General features: G+C 42.0%; 2 protein-coding genes across 2 annotated transcripts; one reads left to right on the top strand and one right to left on the bottom strand.

Annotated features, from left to right (window-relative positions):
- Positions 1 to 371: 371 nt before the first annotated feature.
- LOC109758953 (tyrosine--tRNA ligase 1, cytoplasmic-like) lies at positions 372 to 1,776 on the bottom strand. Its single transcript, XM_020317809.2, has 2 exons — positions 700 to 1,776; positions 372 to 419 (listed from the first exon to the last, which is right to left on the bottom strand). The coding sequence occupies exons 1-2, from the start codon at positions 1,774 to 1,776 to the stop codon at positions 372 to 374; spliced, it is 1,125 nt and encodes a 374-aa protein (XP_020173398.2).
- A 16,437-nt stretch (positions 1,777 to 18,213) lies between these two features.
- On the top strand, positions 18,214 to 22,204 carry LOC109758954 (disease resistance protein RGA5-like). Its single transcript, XM_073505677.1, has 3 exons — positions 18,214 to 19,055; positions 20,177 to 21,034; positions 21,174 to 22,204. The coding sequence occupies exons 1-3, from the start codon at positions 18,214 to 18,216 to the stop codon at positions 22,144 to 22,146; spliced, it is 2,673 nt and encodes an 890-aa protein (XP_073361778.1). The 3' UTR covers positions 22,147 to 22,204.
- The last annotated feature ends 659 nt before the right edge of the window (positions 22,205 to 22,863 follow it).

Genomic DNA, 22,863 nt, shown 5'->3' with positions numbered 1-22,863 from the left:
TGTTTGTTCTTCCCTTTTTAATCTATTATTTGCTCCCTCTTTTAGTATGTGCACAAGGTATTACTGTATTTTAAACATGTAGCATGTTGTTGTTTACTAGCACTTGCTGGGTATCCAGTTGATGAGGGCACTATTTTTTTCCAGTTTCTGCAAGGCTGTCCGGTGTCCTGTCATGAAAATAAGTACCTTCATTTTTTCTAATCTGTGGAGGAATGTCTGGTATCATGTTGTATAGTAATTAAACTCTATGCAAATCTGATTTGAGTCAATGGACCTAAGAAAAGAAGGAACAAGTTTTAAGATGTCTCTAAACTAATTTATTCAGTTACGCTCTTTGAGCTACCTAAATACTGTAAGTTCTAACAATTTATTTATGCTTTTTTATTCACCCCTCTCTGTATGCCGAAGAATTCCACAATCTGAACAATAACGCATCAAGCAATAACTCAATTAGCCACGGGTTGTCACATGGGCGCGCCGCCCCTCTGCACAACTAGTATATATTATGAGTGCAGAATAGCTTATTCTACATCCGTAGTAAATATAGCTTACAAAGTTAGTGAAGTACTAGTAACATATTGTGATCCCCAATGGCATAAGTAAAAGGAGACATGATCCCTGAAGGCATTATATCATGTACTCCCACATAGCTTTCGCAAGATGTTTTGCTTTGCTGTTGCCGGCGAAGTGAGCACGTACAGTCTTCATAATCTTCTTTAGTGCTTCTTCAAGAGCCCGCTTCACGTCAGCGGAATGCAGAGCACCACTTTCATAATCAGAAATGAGCTCTTCCACCTTGTGAAACGTCCTGCTACCACCACTCTTCTCTTCTTTCCCTGGCACCTCACAGTGTCCAAACCATGGAAACACAATATGTCTAATGTACTCCAGACATGGGTTGCCTTGTGCAACTTTTTCAGGACAGAAAGCTTTCCTTACTTTCACACTCAAACTTTGCTCCCCGTCTTCCATGAAGATGGCCCAACCTGGTTCTCCTATATTACCAAATTCATCGTCCTCTAGTAAATTGGGGAGCTTGTTATGTGACAGAATAATAGGTCTATTTCCACCCTTCATGTCTTTGCAGTACTCTCTAGTTAGCTCGCGAACCTCCTCAAGATCGTCGTCATGATCCATGGATAGCAGCCAAATGTCGGCCTTCGGGAGTAATACAGCAGCACACTGCATGCAAGGTTCAAAGATCATTGGAGCCACCACATCAGGCCGGTCATATGGATCAGCAGGCATTCCATACAACACGAGTGCATATTCAAAGGTCTTGTCCCAGCACCTTATCATCCTCCCCAAGGTGTTATTTCTAGCAACATCCATCACAAGCATCCAGTATTCATGTGGACAGCGATTTATCTCATCCGACAACCACATAAACTCTACCTCGTTAAGCTCCAAGCCTGCTTCTTTCCATACCTCAATCATGTAACATCCAATTGTCCGAATATCACTCATATCACCACCGAATCTGTTGTGTATATGAGCAAACCAATCCGCTATCAAGATTTTAACTCTGCAGCCATCTTTGACCATTTTGTTGACATTGAGCACCATCATGATCCCCTGGGCAATGTGTACCGACGGCAAGGGGTCGCACCAAACATAGTAGATAGGAGCGACCTTCTTCTCAAGTAGCACCCTAAGCTCCTCTTCCTCATCGATGCTCCCCAACCCGATGCTCCTCATGGTCGCAAACCTCTCATCCAAACTCATCTCGACAGCATTCCCTGTAGTGCTGATGGTCGCCTCCACTGAGTTGTCCATGGGGACGAAATATATAGGATCGTAAACACAGCTCAACAAATATATAAGAGCCCGCCACAAGAAGTGAAAAGGGAACTGTGATTACACCCGAGTAAGGATATATTTACTGCTAGCTTCTGCTTATTCTTTGAGCACACCGAAAAAGGGCTTCATATATCTAGAAAAGGAGGGTGGCGGGTGTGGGGTGTTGGAGGCGGCCTCAGAGACGTCGTCGGTGGCGGTTGCTGAGGCGGATCCAAACCCTAGGCAACGGCGGCCAAGGATTCCAAATCCAGATCAATCTGAGTTGCACATGAGAGGATAACGAGGCGACGAGGTTTTCTGGGAGGCGGAGACGTGGTTTCCGGGGCCCTTCGCCAACGCTTGTAGCTTATCCCTTTCCTGTTGTAAAAAAAACTCATGATTTTTTTTGACATGTACCCTTAAATTTCTAGTGTCGGGTTGACCGAAATTTTTGTGTGGTCGAGGGTTTGTCAACTGGAATCACCTCAAACATGTTCATGTGTTGTAACGAGAGACAAAAATAGTACTATGCTCTAGCAAAATAAGTATGACTCAATACCCTAACATATGAGTGTACTATATTTTAACACGGTGGTGGCCCATCATGTGGCCACTTATTTTCTTCCCACCCTGATACGTCTCCAACGTATCTATAATTTATGAAGTATTCATGCTATTATATTATCCATCTTGGATGTTTATGGGCTTTACTATGCACTTTTATATTATTTTTGGGACTAACCTATTGACCCAGAGCCCAGTGCCAGTTCCTGTTTTTTCCCTTGTTTCAGTGTTTCGAAGAAAAGGAATATCAAACGGAGTCGAAACGGAATGAAACCTTCTGGAGAAGTTATTTTTGGAAGGAAAGCAACCCGGAAGACTTGGAGTGCACGTCAGGAAAGCAACGAGGGAGGCATGAGTTAGGGGGCGCGCCCACCCCCCTAGGCGCGCCCTCCACCCTCGTGGGCCCCTCGTGGCTCCCCTGACGTATTTCTTCTGCCTATATATATCCATATACCATAAAACGATCGGAGAACATAATAGATCGGGAGTTCCGCCTCCGTAAGCCTCTGTAGGCACCAAAAACCAATCGGGACCCTGTTCCGGCACCCTGCCGGAGGGGGGATCCCTCATCGGTGGCCATCTTCATCATCCCGGCGCTCTCTATGACAAGGAGGGAGTAGTTCACCCTCGGGGCTGAGGGTATGTACCAGTAGCTATGTGTTTGATCTCTCTCTCTCTCTCGTGTTCTTGATTTGGCACGATCTTGATGTATCGCGAGCTTTGCTATTATAGTTGGATCTTATGTTGCTTCTACCCCTCTACTCTCTTGTAATGGATTGAGTTTTCCCTTTGAAGTATTCGTATCGGATTTAGTCTTTAATGATTTGAGAACACTTGATGTATGTCTTGCCGTGCGTATCTGTGGTGACAATGGGATATCACGTGATTCACTTGATGTATGTTTTGGTGACCAACTTGCGGTTTCCGCCCATGAACCTATGCATAGGGGTTGGCACACATTTTCGTCTTGATTCTCCGGTAGAAACTCTGGGGCACTCTTTGAGGTTCTATGTGTTGGTTGAATAGATGAATCTGAGATTGTGTGATGCATATCGTATAATCATACCCACGGATACTTGTGGTGACATTGGAGTATCTAGGTGACATTAGGGTTTTGGTTGATTTGTGTCTTAAGGTGTTATTCTAGTATGAACTCTAGGGCTGTTTGTGACACTTATAGGAATAGCCCAACAGATTGATTGGAAATAATAACTTTGAGGTGGTTTCGTATCCTACCATAATCTCTTCATTTGTTCTCCGCTATTAGTGACTTTGGAGTGACTCTTTGTTGCATGTTGAGGGATAGTTATATGATCCAATTATGTTATTATTGTTGAGAGAACTTGCACTAGTGAAAGTATGAACCCTAGGCCTTGTTTCAACGCATTGCAATACCGTTTACGCTCACTTTTATCATTAGTTACCTTGCTGTTTTTATATTTTCAGATTAAAAAAACCTATATCTACCATCCATATTGCACTTGTATCACCATCTCTTCGCCGAAATAGTGCACCTATACAATTTACCATTGTATTGGGTGTGTTGGGGACACAAGAGATTCTTTGTTATTTGGTTGCAGGGTTGCTCGAGAGAGACCATCTTCATCCTACGCCTCCCACGGATTGATAAACCTTAGGTCATCCACTTGAGGGAAATTTGCTACTGTCCTACAAACCTCTGCACTTGGAGGCCCAACAATGTCTACAAGGAGAAGGTTGTGTAGTAGACATCAAGCTGTTTCTGGCGCCGTTGCCGGGGAGGCTAGGTAAGCGGCACTTACACCCCGTCAACTAAGCTCTTTTCTGGCGCCGTTGCCGGGGAGGTGAGTTCTTGAAGGTATATCTTTAGATCTTGCAATCGAATCTTTTTGTTTCATGTTTTAGCACTAGTTTAGTTTATAAAAGAAAACTACAAAAAAATGGAATTGAGGGTGCCTCATATGCTTCATCTTTTTAATGTCTTTCGTGAAAATGATGGGAAGGGAAATTGTGCTCAAGTACTAGAAGAAGAAATACATAGAATGCTTGGCATAAAATATGTGAATGATGAGCATGATTGCAATGTTGTTAGTATGAATTCTTTGAATACCCATGATGCTAATGATATGCAAAGCCACAAGCTTGGGGAAGCTATGTTTGATGAAGATGATATTTTTAGTCCCCCAAGTTTTGATGTGCAAATTTATTATGATGAAAGCATGCCTCCTATTTATGATGATTATTGTGATGACACGTATGCTATAAAGAATAAAGATAACCATGAAACTTGTCATCATGATTTTAATTTTCAATTGGATTATGCTTCACATGATAGTTGTTTTGTTGAGTTTGCTCCCACTACTATTCATGAGAAGAATTTTTCTTATGTGGAGAGTAATAAAAATTCTATGCTTGTAGATCATGAAGAATGCTTTAGGTGCTGGTTATATTGTTGAATTCATTCATGATGCTACTGAAAATTATTATGAGGGAGGAATATATGCTTGTAGGAATTGAAATAATATGAAGTTTCCTCTCTATGTGCTTAAAGTTTTAAAGTTATGCTTGTTTTGCCTTCCTATGCTAGTTGATTATTGTTCCCATAAGTTGTTTGCTCACAAAATCCCTATGCATAGGAAGTGGGTTAGACTTAAATGTGCTAGTCATATTCTTCATGATGCTCTCTTTATGTTTCAATCCTTATCTTTTATGCGAGCATCATTGAAATCATCATGCCTAGCTAGGGGCGTTAAACGACAGCGCTTGTTGGGAGGCAACCCAATTTTATTTTAGTTTCTTGCTTTTTGGTTCTGTTTAGTAATAAATAATCCATCTAGCTTCTGTTTAGATGTGGTTTCATGTTTTAATTAGTGTTTGTGCCAAGTAGAACCTTTGGGAAGACTTGGGTGACGTCTTTATGATCATGCCGTAAAAAACAGAAACTTTAGTGCTCACGAGATTAGCTAAAACTTTTTACTGGAGAGTGCTATTTAGTTGATTCTTTTTGAAGATGATTACTAGAAAAATTCCACAGGTCCACCATTTTATTTTAGAATTTTTGGAGTTCCAGAAGTTTGCGTTAGTTACAGATTACTACAGACTGTTCTGTTTTTGACAGATTCTGTTTTTCGTGTGTTGTTTGCTTATTTTGATGACTCTATGGCTAGTAAAATAGTTTATAAACCATAGAGAAGTTGGAATACAGTAGGTTTAACACCAATATAGATAAAGAATGAGTTCATTACAGTACCATGAAGTGGTGTTTTGTTTTCTTTCACTAACGGAGCTCACGAGATTTCTGTTAAGTTTTGTGTTGTGAAGTTTTCAAGTTTTGGGTAAAGATTCGATGGACGATGGAATAAGGAGTGGCAAGAGCCTAAGCTTGGGGATGACCAAGGCACCCCAAGGTAATATTCAAGGACAACCAAGAGCCTAAGCTTGGGGATGCCCCGGAAGGCATCCCCTCTTTCGTCTTCGTTCATCGGTAACTTTACTTGGAGCTATATTTTTATTCACCACATGATATGTGTTTTGCTTGGAGCGTCATGTCATTTATTTTGTTTTGCTTGCTGTTTGAATAAAATATCAAGATCTGAAATTCTTAAATGAGAGAGAGTCTTCACATAGCTACATAATTATTTAACTACTCATTGATCTTCACTTATATCTTTTTGGAATAGTTTGTCATTTACTCGTGTGCTTCACTTGTATCCTATGAGTAAATGGTTGAATGTTTTGAATGTCATAAATCTAAATTTATATATGTTTCATATGCCTTTCCCATGGGGAGTGATGCCTTCACATATAAGAAGTAGAGGTGGTAAATTTATTGAAGGTTAGCAAACATTGTATTGGTCACTTGAACAATTCATGAAAGAATATTGAAGGAAGAGAGATTTCACATATAAATATAGGGATAATTAGATTTATGCCCCTAGTTGTGTCCCACTCGTCTGTTTTACCCCTAATTCCCAAAAGTCACCGGTTCTGTCCAAGTCACTTTGCTCCTCTTATGCTTTTGCCCTTTGACCGTTTGACCGTCAGTTTGAAAACTTCATAACTAATTCATACTGAATCAGAAAATGCAAATAAGATACCAAAATGTTCAGAAAAACATCACCTATATGTCAGTGTCATTTGCATTCATGAAAAAAGTGTTGGAAAGTGCACATCCGAGTTTTAGCTCTTTTGATACCACCATGAATAGTGAACTCTAAAAAAATTCAAAAAAATTATGGTGGCGAAGAACAACAAAGGTTCTAAGTGCTTGCCAAGTTTCATTAGGGAACGACATTCGTGGAAGTCATGGCAAAAAATAATCTATTTTGGAGTGCTGATTGTTTTTCTGCCGCGGCACCCACGAATGTTATTCCATGATGAAACTTGGCAGGCACTTAAAACATTTGTCATTCTTTGCCACCAATTTTTTAATTGTTTTGAACTTTTTTAGATTTTACTATTCATGGTGGTAGCATAAGAGCTAAAACTCGGATGGGAACTTTCCAACACTTTTTTCATGAATGCAAATGACACTGACATATATGTGATGTTTTTCTGAACATTTTGGTATCTTATTTGCATTTTTCTGATTTAGTATGAATTAGTTATGGAGTTTTCAAACTGATGGTCAAACGGTCAAAGGGCAAAAGCATAATAGGAGCAAAGTGACTTGGACAGAACTAGTGACTTTTGGGAATTAGGGGTAAAACAGACGAGTGGGACACAACTAGGGGCATAAAACTAATTATCCCATAAATATACTATCTTGGACATCTTCTATGATTGTGATCCCCATTAATTATTTTCAAACCTGAGCAAATTAGTTGAAGTTGGACAAGGAAGACAACATAATGAGTTATGCTTGGGTATATTTATATAAGTTATATTGTTTTGGATCCTCTAACATGTGGTGCTTGCTATTTAGAATCCTTTGCTAGCGAAAATATCTGTACTAAGCGGGAATACTGCTTGTGCATCCAAATCCCTTGAACCAAGTTTCTTCCATGAGTGTCCACCATATCTACCTATATGCGGTATTTATCTGCCGTTCCAAGTAAATTTGCATGTGCCAAACTCTAAACCTTCAAATAATAATCTGTTTTGTATGACCGAATCGCTCATGTAGCGACTAGGGGCTAGCAGTATCTTCCATGCTAGGTGGGTTATTCTCACGATGAGTGGACTCCGCTCATCATTCAGGAGAAAATGGCTGGTAATTGGGATGCCCAGTCCCATGATCAACAGATCGAAATCAAATAAAAAAGAACTGCAAACAAAACTCCCCCAGGATTGATGTTAGTTGGAGGCACCCGTTGTTTCGGGCAATCCATGGATTGATGATTGTTGGTGGAGGGAGAGTAAAAATCTTTACCTTTCTGTTTGGGAACCGCCTATAATGTATGTAGTATGGAACATATTGGGAACTCTTGGTCGTTATGTTGACAATGAAAGCATACCTCTCAAAATTATTTTCATCTCTGTTTTTGCTTCGAGCTCTGGCACCTCTGCAAATCCCTGCTTCCCTCTGTGAAGGGCCTATCATTTACTTTTATGCAAGAGTCAGTAGTATTCCTTCTCTTTCCAACCTACTCTTTAGTTGGCAAGCATCATGTGATGGAAATATCTAAGCATATATGGCCATTCAAATATATTTGAGCGTGAATTATTATTGTTGACATTACCCTTGAGGTAAAAGGTTGGGAGGCGAAACATTAAGCCCCTATCTTTCTCTGTGTTCGATGAATACTATTTGTTCTAAAAATATGCTTTGAGTGGTAGCAATCATGGAAGACTAAATGATAGTTGAGTATGTGAAGTTTGCTGAATCAAAGCTCTGACATAGACTCTTCCTGAAAATAAGATGAATTGCAATTGTTTGATTATTGAGAACATGGTTTGTTAGTTTTCAAGAAAGTTTATGATCTATACTTTAACATGTGAATAGTTTGTTACTTGATCATGCAAAGTTTTATGAGTTGAGCTACTGTTATGACATATAATGATGCTAGAAAAGGTGATTGAAATTATCATTGATCAAACTTATGCACCTGCTAGCATTCACACTTCATAAATTCTTTCTTTTATCATTTACCTACTCGAGGACGAGCAGGAATTAAGCTTGCGGATGCTGATACGTCTCCAACATATCTATAATTTATGAAGTACTCATGCTATTATATTATCCATCTTGGATGTTTATGGGCTTTACTATGCACTTTTATATTATTTTTGGGACTAACCTATTGACCCAGAGCCCAGTGCCAGTTCCAGTTTTTCCTTTGTTTCAGTGTTTCGAAGAAAAGGAATATCAAACGGAGTCGAAACGGAATGAAACCTTCTGGAGAAGTTATTTTTGGAAGGAAAGCAACCCGGGAGACTTGGAGTGCACGTCAGGAAAGCAACGACGGAGGCACGAGGCAGGGGGGCGCGCCCACCCCCCTAGGCGCGCCCTTCACCATCGCGGGCCCCTCTAGGCTCCCCTGACGTATTTCTTCCGCCTATATATATCCATATACCCTAAAACGATCGGAAAACCGAATAGATCGGGAGTTCCGCCGCTGTAAGCCTCTGTAGCCACCAAAAACCAATCGGGACCCTGTTCCGGCACCCTGCCGGAGGGGGGATCCCTCACCGGTGGCCATCTTCATCATCCCGGCGCTCTCCATGACGAGGAGGGGGTAGTTCACCCTCGGGGCTGAGGGTACGTACCAGTAGCTATGCGTTTGATCTCTCTCTCTCTCTCTCGTGTTCTTGATTTGGCACGATCTTGATGTATCGCGAGCTTTGCTATTATAGTTGGATCTTATGTTGCTTCTCCCCCTCTACTCTCTTGTAATGGATTGAGTTTTCCCTTTGAAGTAATCTTATCGGATTGAGTCTTTAATGATTTGAGAACACTTGATGTATGTCTTGCCGTGCGTATCTGTGGTGACAATAGGATATCACGTGATTCACTTGATGTATGTTTTGGTGACCAACTTGCGGGTTCCGCCCATGAACCTATGCATAGGGGTTGGCACACGTTTTCGTCTTGATTCTCTGGTAGAAACTTTGGGGCACTCTTTGAGGTTCTATGTGTTGGTTGAATAGATGAATCTGAGATTGTGTGATGCATATCGTATAATCATACCCACGGATACTTGAGGTGACATTGGAGTATCTAGGTGACATTAGGGTTTTGGTTGATTTGTGTCTTAAGGTGTTATTCTGGTACGAACTCTATGGCTGTTTGCGACACTTATAGGAATAGCCCAACGGATTGATTGGAAATAATAACTTTGAGGTGGTTTCGTACCCTACCATAATCTCTTCGTTTGTTCTCCGCTATTAGTGACTTTGGAGTGACTCTTTGTTGCATGTTGAGGGATAGTTATATGATCCAATTATGTTATTATTGTTGAGAGAACTTGCACTAGTGAAAGTATGAACCCTAGGCCTTGTTTCAACGCATTGCAATACCGTTTACGCTCACTTTTATCATTAGTTACCTTGCTGTTTTTATATTTTCAGATTAAAAAAACCTATATCTACCATCCATATTGCACTTGTATCACCATCTCTTCGCCGAACAAGTGCACCTATACAATTTACCATTGTATTGGGTGTGTTGGGGACACAAGAGACTCTTTGTTATTTGGTTGCAGGGTTGCTCGAGAGAGACCATCTTCATCCTACGCCTCCCACGGATTGATAAACCTTAGGTCATCCACTTAAGGGAAATTTGCTACTGTTCTACAAACCTCTGCACTTGGAGGCCCAACAACGTCTACAAGGAGAAGATTGTGTAGTAGACATCACTCCCTCGCCGAACATTTTTGCAATCCAAGAACATTTTATGATTTCCCGAATATTTTTTAAATTTATGAACATTTTATGATTTCTCAAACATTTTTTCAAAACTCGCAACCTTTTGAAATTTGAAAATCCCGAATAGATTTAAAGAAGGAAAAAAACTGAAATAAGAAAAGAAAAGGCAAAACCCCCAAAAAACAGGGGGCGACACGCCCGCACATGGGCCGACCCATGAACAAGTACGAGGAGGAGGAGGTCCGTGAGAAAAGGGAGTAAAAAAGGGCAAATCCACGATGGAAGACTTAGGCTTAAGCCACTGCGGTGCTTGTGCGGCTATGATATTTTGGGCACCATCTATATAAAAGAATCGAACACGATGGCAACTTTTCAAGGAAAAAATCAAAGGGTTTGTCTAGAAATCAGTCGACTGAGACTTCGCAAAGTCTCAGTCGCTGACGCCAGCCATGTGTAGCGGGAGCTCCTGTTGTCACCTCATGGGTTGGCCCACGACGGAGCGCACAACATAGTAAAAAAAAGTCTCGTGAAAAACTCACACAGAAAAGGTGCGGGTACCAGAAATCCGAACCCGCGCCATGCCAGGACAACCAACGAAGTGCTTTGATAACCACCAGAGCCACTAAGCGCTTGTGATTTTAGGAACGCGAAATGTTAAAGAACCATTTTATCCGCACTATTTATTAGATTTTTGAATTATCTGAAAACAATTTAGAAAATTGTTTATTTTATGAAAAAGAGTTCATCACATTTCAAAAAAAACTTACCAATTTGAAAAAATAGTTCATCAATTTTTTGAAAAGTTCACCGATTTAGAAAAAAGTTCATTGAATACGAAAAAAGTTCATCGAATTTGAAAAAGGTTCATCCATTTTTTTAAAGTTCGTCGAATTTGACAAAAAGTTCATCGATTTTGAAATAGTTCATCAAATTTGAAAAAGGTTCATCCAATTTCAGAAAATTTCATGAAAATTGAAAAGATTTCATGGATTTTCAAAAAAATCAATGAATTTGAAAAAGTTCATCGATTTGGAAAAAGTTCACCAAATTTGAAAAAAATTCATCCATTTTAATAAAAATAATCCAATTTCAAAAAAGTTCATCAAAATTGGAAAGAGTTCATGAATTTTAAAAAAAATCAAAAAATTTGAAAAAAGTTCATTGAATTTGAAAAAAAGTTCATTGAATTGAATAAAAATAATAACCAATTTTGAGAAAAAAGTTTACCCATTGTAAGAAAATTTCACGAATTTGAAAGAAATCATCAAACCAGGAAGAAGAAAAAAAGCAGAAACAAAAAAAAGAATAACGAAAAAGGAAAAAGGAAAGTATATATAATAAAAGTTGGCAGAAGAGTTTTTCACTTCGAGCTTTTTGGCGCGGTGGTTGTTGGCGCATAGTTCTACACTTGAGGTCCCGAGTTCGATTCTCCTCACGTGCACAGTTCTTGCGTATCAAACCGAGCTTAGAAAACAAAGAAGAAGAAGAAAAAAGTGGGCCGGCCTAGTTTGGACTGCTGCGCCCTTTTGCAAATTGCACTGTAACGGGTGCCTGCAGCGCCAAATAGGAAATGCCATGTGTAGCATAGGCCTATCTGGTTCTTTTGGGCTGGGCTTCTTCCTACTCAGATTTTGCCTCGTCTCTTGTTCTTGTCCGTGATGGGCTGCTTTGTTTTTGCTTGTACGTACGTGGTCAGCCTCCTTTATATCCCGTCTTTGGTTCCCTTTTTTGTTGCTTGTAGTTGGGATTGTCAGTGTTCGTGTCAACGCCCGATGTGCGCTTCTCCTCGACAAAGAAAAGCATATGTGCACTGTAATGTGTCCCATGAAACATAACATGTAACACAGAAATATAATATAGTGTATTACTTTGAGCACATAACATTTATGAAAAAAGAAACAAAAAGAAAGCATTGGATTAATTTTTTTGAGTTGGAATTACTATAATTTATTAAGTAGTCTCACCTAATTCTAGACCCGCCGTGACAACACACATCGGCGGAACATTGGTTTAATTGAATGAGCTTCCTGGTGCATGTGGTTAAAAATGCTAAAAAGTGGGAAACATGTAGTAGAAAAATTAAAGCTCACTCTTTGATCGACAAAAAATAATAATATTTGAAACAAGAGTTAAATTGCATATAACTAGTTTTCAGACCATCTATTTCTACTTTAGTGCACATCACTAGTTGTAGGATGACGAACATTTTTAAGGGAAAAAGTTAAGTTACACAAGGATGACGAACATGTAATTGCACATGATGGATGAACATGTAACTACATGCAAGGAAAAATATGTGCAAGCATATGGAAATATTTTAAGAGAAAATACTAAATTACAGATAAATGGCGGGAATGCAATTGCGCGTTGTCGAGGAGAAGTGCACATCGTTTGCGTGCCTAGTGGCAGGAATGCAATTGCCCCTTCCCTTGACAAAACATCACTGAGTTGTAGTCGCGTTGAAGCCATGCAATTGCAGTCGGGGCAGAGACTTGCAATTGCGTGCCTAGAGGCAGACATGCAACGACATCCCCTCCTCGACAAAACAACACGGAGTTGCAGTCATGTTGAAGACGTGCAGTTGCAGTCGAGGAAGACACTTGCAGTTGCGTGCCTAATGGCAGACATGCAACTATTTCCTCCCCCCCACCACATAGTTGCAGTTTGCATTGAAGGCATGCAGTTGCACCCGGGAGTGATACTTGCAGTTGCGTGCCTAATGGCAGCCTTGCAGTTGGCTCCTTCCACCAACAAAACATTATCGAGTTGCAGTCACATTGAAGACATGCAATTGCAGTTGGGGCCGACACTTGCAGTTGCGTGCCTAGTGACAACCTTGCAATGGGTTCCTTCTCCGACAAAACATCACCGAGTTGCACTCATATTGAAGGCATGCAATTGCAGTCAGGACCGACACTTGCAGTTGCATGCCTAGCGGCAGACATGCAACTGCTACCCCACCTCGACAAAAAATACCACAGAATTGCAGTCGTGTTGAAGACTTGCAGTTGTAGTCGAGGGTTGCATGCACAATGGCAGACATGCAACTACCACCTCCCCTGATAGTTGCATTCACATTGAAGACATGCAATTGCGGTTGGAAGTGACACTTGTAGTTGCGTTCCTAGTGGCAGTCTTGCAATTGGCTCCTTCCCCCACAAAAGATCATTGAGTTGTAGTCGTGTTGAAGGCATAGTTAGAGGCGACAATTGCAATTGCATGCATACTGACAGACATGCAACTCCCCCTCCTCACCCCACCACAAAAACAAACACTAAGTTGTAAATCGCTTTGAAGACATGCAATTGAAGATGTCTAACTAGCGTCGTGAGCGTCGCATAAAAATAGAAAAAAAATGAAGAATATAACACACTGATGTATGTAGTTACCAAAATGTTACCTTGGCAGTGTCGAGGGGACGGTCTCGACTAATAATGTTGCTTTCATGGCATGAACCTAAAAAGGACAAAAAAAATGATGATGTCCTTGTATTTTTTACCTTGCCTTGTCAATCAGAAGTACTAAGAATACCCAATAAATGTTAAAAATTTAGTAAGAATGTCCCGTCTGATCTTGAGTGAATAATAACAAAAATGGAAAAACTATGAGCGACCAAATGGAAAAGACAAAATATAGTCAGGCACACGTGCAAAAGGCCCAACAGACAAAGGAAAAGGTCCCTTCCCACGCCCAGCCCATCGCGTCTCCCTGCCCAACGCATGAAAAGAAATCGAGAAAAGGAATGAGCTGGTTGCACATCGATACGACACAGGACAAAGCAGCTTTCGTGAATCTTAATGCACTATCAATCCAACGGCTTGGCATGTCGATTGAGACTTCCCGACTGAGATTAAGCACCCCAAAATCAAATAGTTTTCTTCACTTATGAATGACATAGTGGGTATTTTATGACAATTTCAGGGGTAGTTTTAGGATGGACAGGCTGATCATGCCATCCTATCCGGGAAAAGTAGGATCGTACGAGCGAGGCGATCAGGGAGGCGACCAGGGTTCCCTTGCGCGCTGCCGGTGACGCCGCCGGTTCCCTCTCTCCCCGTCGGCCGCTTCGGCGCCGGGAGGGAGGGGGAACGTCGGGTCTGTTCGCTAGGTGGGTGTGTGGTAGGGTTAGGGTTGAGGGAGACGCTGCCGAGGCTGTTGCGGTGGTGTCGCGTCGGAATAAGTTTCTCCAGGCTCCGTTTGCGGTCAGGCGAGGCTTTTGCCTTCGTCTAGAAGCCAGCGGGGTTGGGGATCCCCAGATCTCGTCGAGGTCGCGGGCTATGGTGGCTGGAGGTCCATCGGCACCGGCTGTTTCGGTCCTCAGATGAGCGATGGATGCAAGGAGACGAAGACCCTTCTTCTTCCTTGTTGGTATGATTTGTTGTTGCTATTCTTCTCCTTCTTCTGCGCTGATGTTGGTGGGAGATCCTGCTTTGTCCGGGCGGATGGCCCGGCCGCAGTGCTAGACCGGTCGGATGACTCGAGTTCTCTTCCTTCCGGAAGGGACACTTTTCGCGGTACACAAAGCCAAAGATGGCGACGGCTGTTGCAGGTGTGTTGGATTGATGTCCATGCCCTCTCAGCGCTGGTGTCAAGAAAGGAGGAAGCAGTGTGACGGCAATTGTACCGTGGTCGAAGATGATGACCTGCTTGCGACTGGTTGCAGATCCTTTTACTACAGGGGTCTTCTCTCAAGATTCAGGGGTGATGACACAAGGCTCCGGAGATCTTATTGTGTTACGGTTGTTTTAGGATACTCTAGGTGTTCATGGTCCTTTGTATTTGCGTTTCAGTATGCTTGTAAGGATCAACTTTTTTGTACTGATCCATAATATAAATGAAAAAAATTCTCAAAAAAAAGGATGGGAAGGCTGAAGAACTAATCCTTTTATATTAATATAGGTATAGGCATATATTTTCTTACGGTTGTGATAGCGACTCACCTTTTTCTCCGGAAACTTCCGGTCTATAGTCGTCATCAATCGTGCTAAATCGACAAATCACAGTAACACAATCGAACTAAATAAAGATTATAGCATCTACACTCGGGCTCCTCAAACGCCAGGACGGACAATCCGGTTAGTGACCGATCGCAAAATCGCAACCCAGCCGGGTGGCTCAAACACTATACGTCCGGTTTAACCGGCACCCCCATATCCGTCCCATATCTGGGGCCGATATGAGGAGGCCGGGATGCGCGTAGGCGTGTCTGCCAGGTCGGACTAACGGACAGAACCCACATGGACACATGTCGAAACCCACAGTCCGGTGAGTATGCATTCATGTCGCAGCTCCGCCACACCGCCCAAGGGGGGCAATCAGACTAGAAACATCAGGGGCCATGGCGTTTCTGCGCTACCACGTAGGACGCTTGGCTAGCCGTGGTCAAGCAGAGCGTCAACCTTGCCTGCGTTGTGCTGTGTAGCAGAAACCTCACGGCTTATGACGTTGCTAAAAAATCAGAGCGTGAAATAAAATTTAAGAGAGTTTTTTTTGCTAAACTTTTCTGACAATGTTAAAATAGTTGATTTCGGCCGCAGTCGGCTAGGGCATTTGCTTTGCTCGACTACTGCTCTCTAATGGTGTCTCTTCCCGACGGCTATGAGTGAAAATAAAATTGCGGCCGCTGGATTTCAAGAGGGAAAATTGACTGAAACTGAATTTCTTTTCAGCTACTAAGAGCATCTCCAACAGGCGTGCAACACGCGGCGCGCTAAAATAATTTTTACAGCATTGAAATAACATTTTTTTTGCGCGCAGCAGAGCGCTGGCTCCAGCGGCCGCTGCAAAAGATGGCGCGCGCGAGCAGCTCCAGCAGACGTGGTAAATATACAGCGCTCACGTCCAACACAAACAACATTTGACACTCAAAATAGAACCAAGAAGATCAAACACATAAAAAATAAATCAACAATAAATAATTCAATTTATTACAACTCAAACAAATAGTTTATTTTCGAATACAATAAATAGTTCAGCAATAGTTTATGTAAGGCCAACATACGCAATGCCCGAGTTCTTCGGCGGCATTCCTCCTTTGCTGAAAAAGCTGATCATGACTCGCCAGTTTCCCTGCAATGCGTTTGAACAACTCGATGCTCATCCTAAAACGGCGCCGATCAAAATAGTGCCTCATCAATCTGTTGTCGGCATCGATCTTATCCCTCCAAATTTTCGGACGACCCATAACCGAACCACCGTGCTTCGGCTTTTTATTGACATGCATAGCTAGGATCATTACAAGGTCCTCCTCCTCTTGAATATGAAGTTCTTCATCGGAAGAATCATATGACGAACTCATCTATAATATTGAATTTAAACTAGTCTGTAAAACTACAAACAACATGCATCAAATTCATCTAAAAAATACGAAGTTGGACGCAATACATACCTTGCAAGCGTTTTGTCAAACACCTTGTGGGCGCCGAGCGGCAGTGGGCGGCCGGGTGCTGTTCGTCGGAGGAATGGCGCGCTCGAGGGGCAGTGGCGACGAGAGGAGGTGGAGGAAGCAGTGGCGACGCGCGGGGATAGGCGGGGGAAGCGCCGACGGGTCGCCGGAGCAAATTGGGAAGGTGCGGGCGGCGGCGCTAGCGCCTGGATCTGGCTGTTGGTGGAGCGGGCACACGAAATAAGCGGCGCGCTATGCCGTTTTGCTCCGCGCGCTGATCCAATTATAGCGCACGTATTTTGCGCGTCTGCTGGAGCGCGCACAAAAAAAGTGATTTTTCCAGCGCTACTAAGATCACGCTCCTGTTGGAGAGCATTTTCAACAAGCGACCAAAAACTGCTCCGCGCGCTAAAAACCGTCTTTTTTTACGCCCGAGACGCTTCATCAGATGCTGCAAAATAATGCAAGCGTAAAAGAATTCAACGCACGTGCTTAAAAGCGCTATCACACACTACAAATGTTGGGCGCCCGATCGCGCGCTTCATAATTTGCACTGTATGTTTTTTTAGAGCGTATTTTTTGGCATATGAAAAACCAATGTTGATCGCGGTGTGCTAAAAGTGCTACTGTATCGTTGTAAAACTATTTTAGCGCTCGATATTTTTGCGCCTCCGTTGGAAATGCTCTAATAGTACAGACGAGCTCAAGCGCGCACATACCGTCCACACCTCCCGCCGTCGTGTAGTATCAACTCCGACAGGCGACCGCGGCCATCGGCCGCTGGCCGCTGTGTCCGGCGGCGAATGGAGAGCGGCGTTGACGCTGGAGCCACGTCTTGGGTCGCCGCCCGAGTCGCTGGAGCCTATACCGCTCGGGGAAGTTTCTTTCCTTTTTACTGAATTTCAGTCCATATGTAGTGTGCATAGCTTGAGAACTTCAGAACAGATTGATTTGTTTTGAGATCTAATTTCTAAGAATGGATACGCTCGATCACTTTTTTTCCCATGCGAAGCAACAATATGCTCGATTGTTTAACACCCTGTGTCACCTTCTGATTAGACACTAGCTACTCATGCCTATTTCTTTGGCGTGTCAGCTGATGCTCTTAGTGTGAACAGTCAGTCAAGGACAGCTGATTGTGCGTTTCTCTCCCCTGTCAGCAGCTGTTAGCTCATAGTATTATTTTGGGTAAAGGATCGCCGGCCTCGACGGTATTTTGGCAACTTGAACAAACACAAAACGGTATGGAGACAAACCTTTCTCTTGTTACTAGTTTCTGACGGATTTTCCGGAGTTCTTTAGTTTAGGAAATCTTGGTGGATGCATATGTTTCGTTCGAAACGATGATGTTTTCCTTGGTCTTATCAGAAAATTAATCTTATAGTTGTCAGCATGTGCATATGTCACCTGTTGCTGTCATAACATAGGCCAGCTAGGCTGAAATAATCTTCACTATCTACCCATGCTGCATAAAAGTAAGGAAAACAATCGAGCATTGGAATTATTTTTTATCATCCAACAATGCTCAAAAAGAGGGGTTGGTCCCTTAAAAGCAGCCAAGCATTAGGTCTGCCTTATGATTATCTCTTCATTTCCTCTCTTGTGCATCTCCCCGAAATATACCGAGCAGTAGCCTCCATCCCAAAGAACTTGAGCTCATACACAACTTGAGCACCTGCTAGCACACGAAAGAGAAGACCATGTATGCGGTGGCAGAGGACGCTATGGGCTCCGTGATTAAGGAGCTTGCCAATTTGCTCCATGGCGAGTACAAGCTGTTCAAAGAAACCAAGGACAATATCATGTTTCTTAAAGCTGAGCTCGTGAGCATGCACGTCTTCCTCAAGAAAATGTCAGACACGGAAGAGGAGCCCGATGAACAAACCAAATGCTGGGTGGGTGAGGTGCGTGAGCTGTCCTACGATATTGAGGACAACATCTATGATTTCTTGCTTCATTCTGAACATGAATCCAACAATACCCCTCAGCTTGGCTTTAGGGGGTTCATTGATAAGTGCGTGAATTTGTTGAGTCACTTCAGTTCAAAAATTTCGTTTGGTCATCATCATGAGACCATATACGAGTTTCAAGGCCTCAAGAGACGTGTTGTGGAGGCAAGCGAGCGGCGCACGAGGTACAAGCTTGATGACGCTATCTCGAAGCCAACGAACAAAACCATAGATCTTCGCCTTCTAGCACTCTATGCAGAGGTGGCGGCCCTTGTTGGTATCGAGGGGCCAAAGGGGGAACTAATTCAGTTGATGATGGATGAAAAAAGTGTGTCCGCAGGCCAGCTGAAGGTGCTATCAATTGTGGGATTTGGAGGTCTTGGTAAGACTACACTTGCAAATCAGATATATCGCCAACTAGAGACCCAGTTTGAGTCTCGAGCTTTTATATCTGTATCCCAGAAGCCAAATATAAGGAAAATTTTGAGACATATACTTTCTCAAGTTGGTTATGATTGGGAGGATACCAAAAAGGAAATATGGGATGAGGATAAATTGATTAGGACACTCCAACAATGTCTTAAGAACAAGAGGTAGACCTATTTGAAGATGACCCCACTCCAGAGTAATTTATCATGTCTGGTGTATTTTCTATTAATTCCCTTTTTACTGAATATTTTAGCTAGGTAGTATGCTGTAGCCGAAATTCCTGCAGGCCGGTTCTGTTCTTACAAGCTTACATAATCCCTGCTTAAGATCAATTGGGATGGTTATTTCATTAATGCAACAAATTAAGCCATCAAAGTTCCTTGAAGAGGCCAGATGAACTTTGTTTTCACTTCAATTAGTAGATTTTTGGAAACTTTGTTTTCACTAGAGGCCAGACAAAACTAAATAAGAAACATTTTGCAAATTGGACATGGAGTATCTGCTCCCGAGCTCAAATGCTCCCTCATGAACAGTAAAATAAAAAATTTAGTAAAAAATTCAAAAATCCTGATTTTTATTTTCTGGTGAACTTTGACAAATGTTTTATATGCTTGCAAAATTTCATCATGAAATGACATTCGTGGAAGTCGTTGCAAAAAAAAAAGAAAAAATGATGCTCCAAAAATGCTAGTTTTGAAAATATTTTGGACGGCTGGTTTGTTTTTTCGCCACGACTTCCACGAATGTCATTTCGTGCTGAATTTTGTATGCATGCAAAACATTTGTCAAAGTTTAGCATAAAAGATATTCAGAATTTTTTGAATTTTTTTACTTTTATTTTATTGTACTGTTCATGAGGGAGCATTTGAGCTCAGGAGCAGAATAAATATTAGTAGTTTCTCAAACAAACACCTCGGTTCTTCCAACTCAGTGTTAACAATTTACATGGGTACTTCCAAGGCAGCTTGGCATAAAATTCAATGTTAACAACTTACATAGGTTCTTCAGTGTAAACGATTTAGATGGTCTATCCTTTGTTTTATTTTAGCTAGGTACTCATGGGCTCTTCTGACATCACCAAGCCTGAACTAACGTGCATAGTCTTATGCGGATTTATCCGAAACACACATGAACATTCAAAGTTTCTTAATCTTTTTGACGTTTGGCCTTTCAAAATTAATTTCAAGAACTAGTGGATGCTTTCATAAATATCGTACTTTTTTTTGAGGAATAATATTTACCTTTGCATGACACTCATTATACTTCATTTGGAATTGTTTGGTAGATACTTTATTGTAATCGATGACATATGGGATGAAATCACATGGAACATTATCAGATGCGCTCTTCCAGAAACCATGAAAGGTAGCAGAGTAATAACAACCACACGAATTGATACTGTTGGTATGTTGTGCTGCTCCAATCACTCTGAGTATGTTTATAGGATGAAGCCACTAAGCAACCAAGAGTCAAGACAGTTATTTTTCAAGAGAATATTTGGTTCAGAAGATGTTTGTCCTCCTTTCCTGGAAGAAGTTTCAGGCAAAATTCTAAAAAGATGTGGTGGCTTGCCACTCGCAATTATCACAATATCTAGCCTTTTGGCTAGTCAACGATACAAACTGAAGGGGCAGTGGGAGCATGTACTGAATTCTCTTGGCTCCAACTTGGAAGTGCATCCCACCTTGGAAGGAATGAGACAAATACTAAGCCTTAGCTACAAAAATCTTCCTCATTATCTGAAGACATGCATGCTATATATTGGTATATATCAAGAGGATCACACAATCGAGAAGAATGATTTGGTTAGGCAATGGGTAGCCCAAGGTTTTATAAGTAAAGCCCATGGGCGAGATCTAGAGGATGTTGGAGAGGGCTATTTTAATGAGCTTGTCAACCGCAGCATTGTTCAACCAGTAGATACAAATTCTAATGACGAAGTCTTGTCTTGCAGAATACATGATATGATGCTTGATCTTATTTTACACAAGTGCAGAGAGGAGAATTTTATCACCGCAATAAATGAGTTACAGGACATGGTTAGATTGCATGACAGGGTCCGTCGACTCTCACTCAACCCAGACAGTGTAATAGATGCCACAGTCTTAGGAACCATCTGGCTCTCACAAGCTAGCAATATTTGGTACCTCAGCATACAAACCTTCTTTATCAGAGTTCAAGCATCTCAGGGTATTAACTCCTGAATTTCCAGTTGATCCGGGAGGAAAGCATGAACTTGTGCAAATTGACCTCACTGGCATATGTTATTTGTTTCACTTAAGGTATCTAAAAGCTATTGCAGCTTTCTTAGTGCTACCAGAAAAAATTCAGGGACTACAACAATTGGAGACGATGGAATTAGGAGCTTTGACAAGCAACTCTATTCGAGCTCGACGACCTCGACTTCCATCAGATATTGTTCATTTGCCCCGGTTGCTGCACCTGACTATTCCTTTGTCACGGTTTCCTGATGGGATTGGAAACATGGCTACGTTACGTACACTTAGACACTTTGATTTGTCTTGGAACTCAATAGACAACATCAGAGAACTTGGAGGTTTGACCGGTTTGAGGGATCTCAGAATTGCCTATACCAGTTCCAACCGTGTGGCACGTGTGACTAACATACATATGGATGCTCTGAACTATGCCCTTGAAAAACATTGCAGTCCTAAATCTTCTTCAGGCTGCTTTCTTCAGAGACTGCACTTGCGGTGCAACTTACCGAGGGTTCCCAAGTCGACGGGAGAGCTCCATAATCTTCATCACCTTGAACTTCAGGTTATAAAGATGGTGGAGGATGATGTTGGAATTCTTGCACGGCTGCAGTCGCTTATCAACCTGGAATTGCACATCTTCGGAACTCCGAAACGGGCCATCATGATTGGAACGGGATTCCCTGTTCTCCAGTGTTTTAGCATCACGTGTATCAAGATTTCGTTCCTGACCTTTGAGGCAGGGGCTATGTCCAGGCTAAAGCGGTTGGCGATAAATTTTAACGCGCATGGATGGGAGGACCAGCAGGGCGCTCCACCTGTCGGCATCGAGCAGCTGTCAGGTCTCAAGGAAGTCGCTGTACTTATTGGGTGCCACGAAGCAAAGGACTCTGATAAAAGGGCTGCACAGTCTGCTTTGGGAAATGCGGTTGACGTGCACACAGGTCGTCCTACAGCTAACATCAGGTGCAAAGAATCGTGGTTCAGTTTTGAAGACTTCGGACTGGAGGATATCAAGATTTTGAAGAATTTAACTTGAGCACTTGAAGGCCAAATGCCGGTATGTGTGCACACTTCTACTACAAATGAGGCAAAAATGATAATTTTAACACCCATTGTTGGTCTCTTCATCAATTTCTCCCTGTTTAGTACATGCATATATATAGTGTGTCTTGGCCATGCTTAAATGTGAGACCTTTATATTTGCAGATCCCACAGGAGTGCATGTGAAATTCCTCTGTTCCAAAATATGGCATTGGCCACAGTTTGTCGGGTTGTCATCAACAGGATTTCTGCACCAAGCGATTATCTTGGATCGCCACGCCGATTCGTCAAGATCATCTTTTCCTTTTTAGGACCTGTATACAGCTTTCCCTTGTTCTCGACATGTAAAATAGCCTCGATGCTTCTGGCATCTTCTGTAAAAATACGTTTTGACATACCAATCAGACTATAATGGAAACAGTTTTGCCCAACCTTGCTCGGTATTGGCTTATTTCCTAATCTGTATTCCCTCTTTGTGTCAGATTGGCATATACGCCTCGGTACGATTTAAATCGCCAGGGGCTCTAGTCAGCCACATATATTCTTTTCTCAAAAAAATTATGAAAAGTCCGAACACTTTTATAGTATACTTCGGCATCCTGAATATGGCATTGTATGCATCGGCTCCGAATCATGTCTTTGGTGAATAGTTGGGTTGCCCGGCTCCTGCGATTACCACTTTATGTTCCGCCTGTTCGGCTAAGGTAGTAAA

The sequence above is a fragment of the Aegilops tauschii genome, chromosome 7, assembly GCF_002575655.3.
Source record: "Aegilops tauschii subsp. strangulata cultivar AL8/78 chromosome 7, Aet v6.0, whole genome shotgun sequence".
Taxonomy (NCBI): domain Eukaryota; kingdom Viridiplantae; phylum Streptophyta; class Magnoliopsida; order Poales; family Poaceae; genus Aegilops; species Aegilops tauschii.
This window is presented reverse-complemented; position numbering and strand designations above follow the sequence as displayed.

What these genes read in the sequence shown, in the direction of transcription:
- LOC109758953 (XM_020317809.2), bottom strand. Translation starts at nt 1,776, where the DNA reads ATGGACAACTCAGTGGAGGCGACCATCAGCACTACAGGGAATGCTGTC. An exon ending in TAAAGAAGATTATGAAGACT is followed by an intron (nt 420 to 699) that starts GTACGTGCTCAC and finishes GTTATTGTTCAG; the next exon opens with ATTGTGGAATTCTTCGGCAT.
- LOC109758954 (XM_073505677.1), top strand. Translation starts at nt 18,214, where the DNA reads ATGTATGCGGTGGCAGAGGACGCTATGGGCTCCGTGATTAAGGAGCTT. An exon ending in CAATGTCTTAAGAACAAGAG is followed by an intron (nt 19,056 to 20,176) that starts GTAGACCTATTT and finishes ATTGTTTGGTAG; the next exon opens with ATACTTTATTGTAATCGATG. An exon ending in TCACAAGCTAGCAATATTTG is followed by an intron (nt 21,035 to 21,173) that starts GTACCTCAGCAT and finishes GTTTCACTTAAG; the next exon opens with GTATCTAAAAGCTATTGCAG.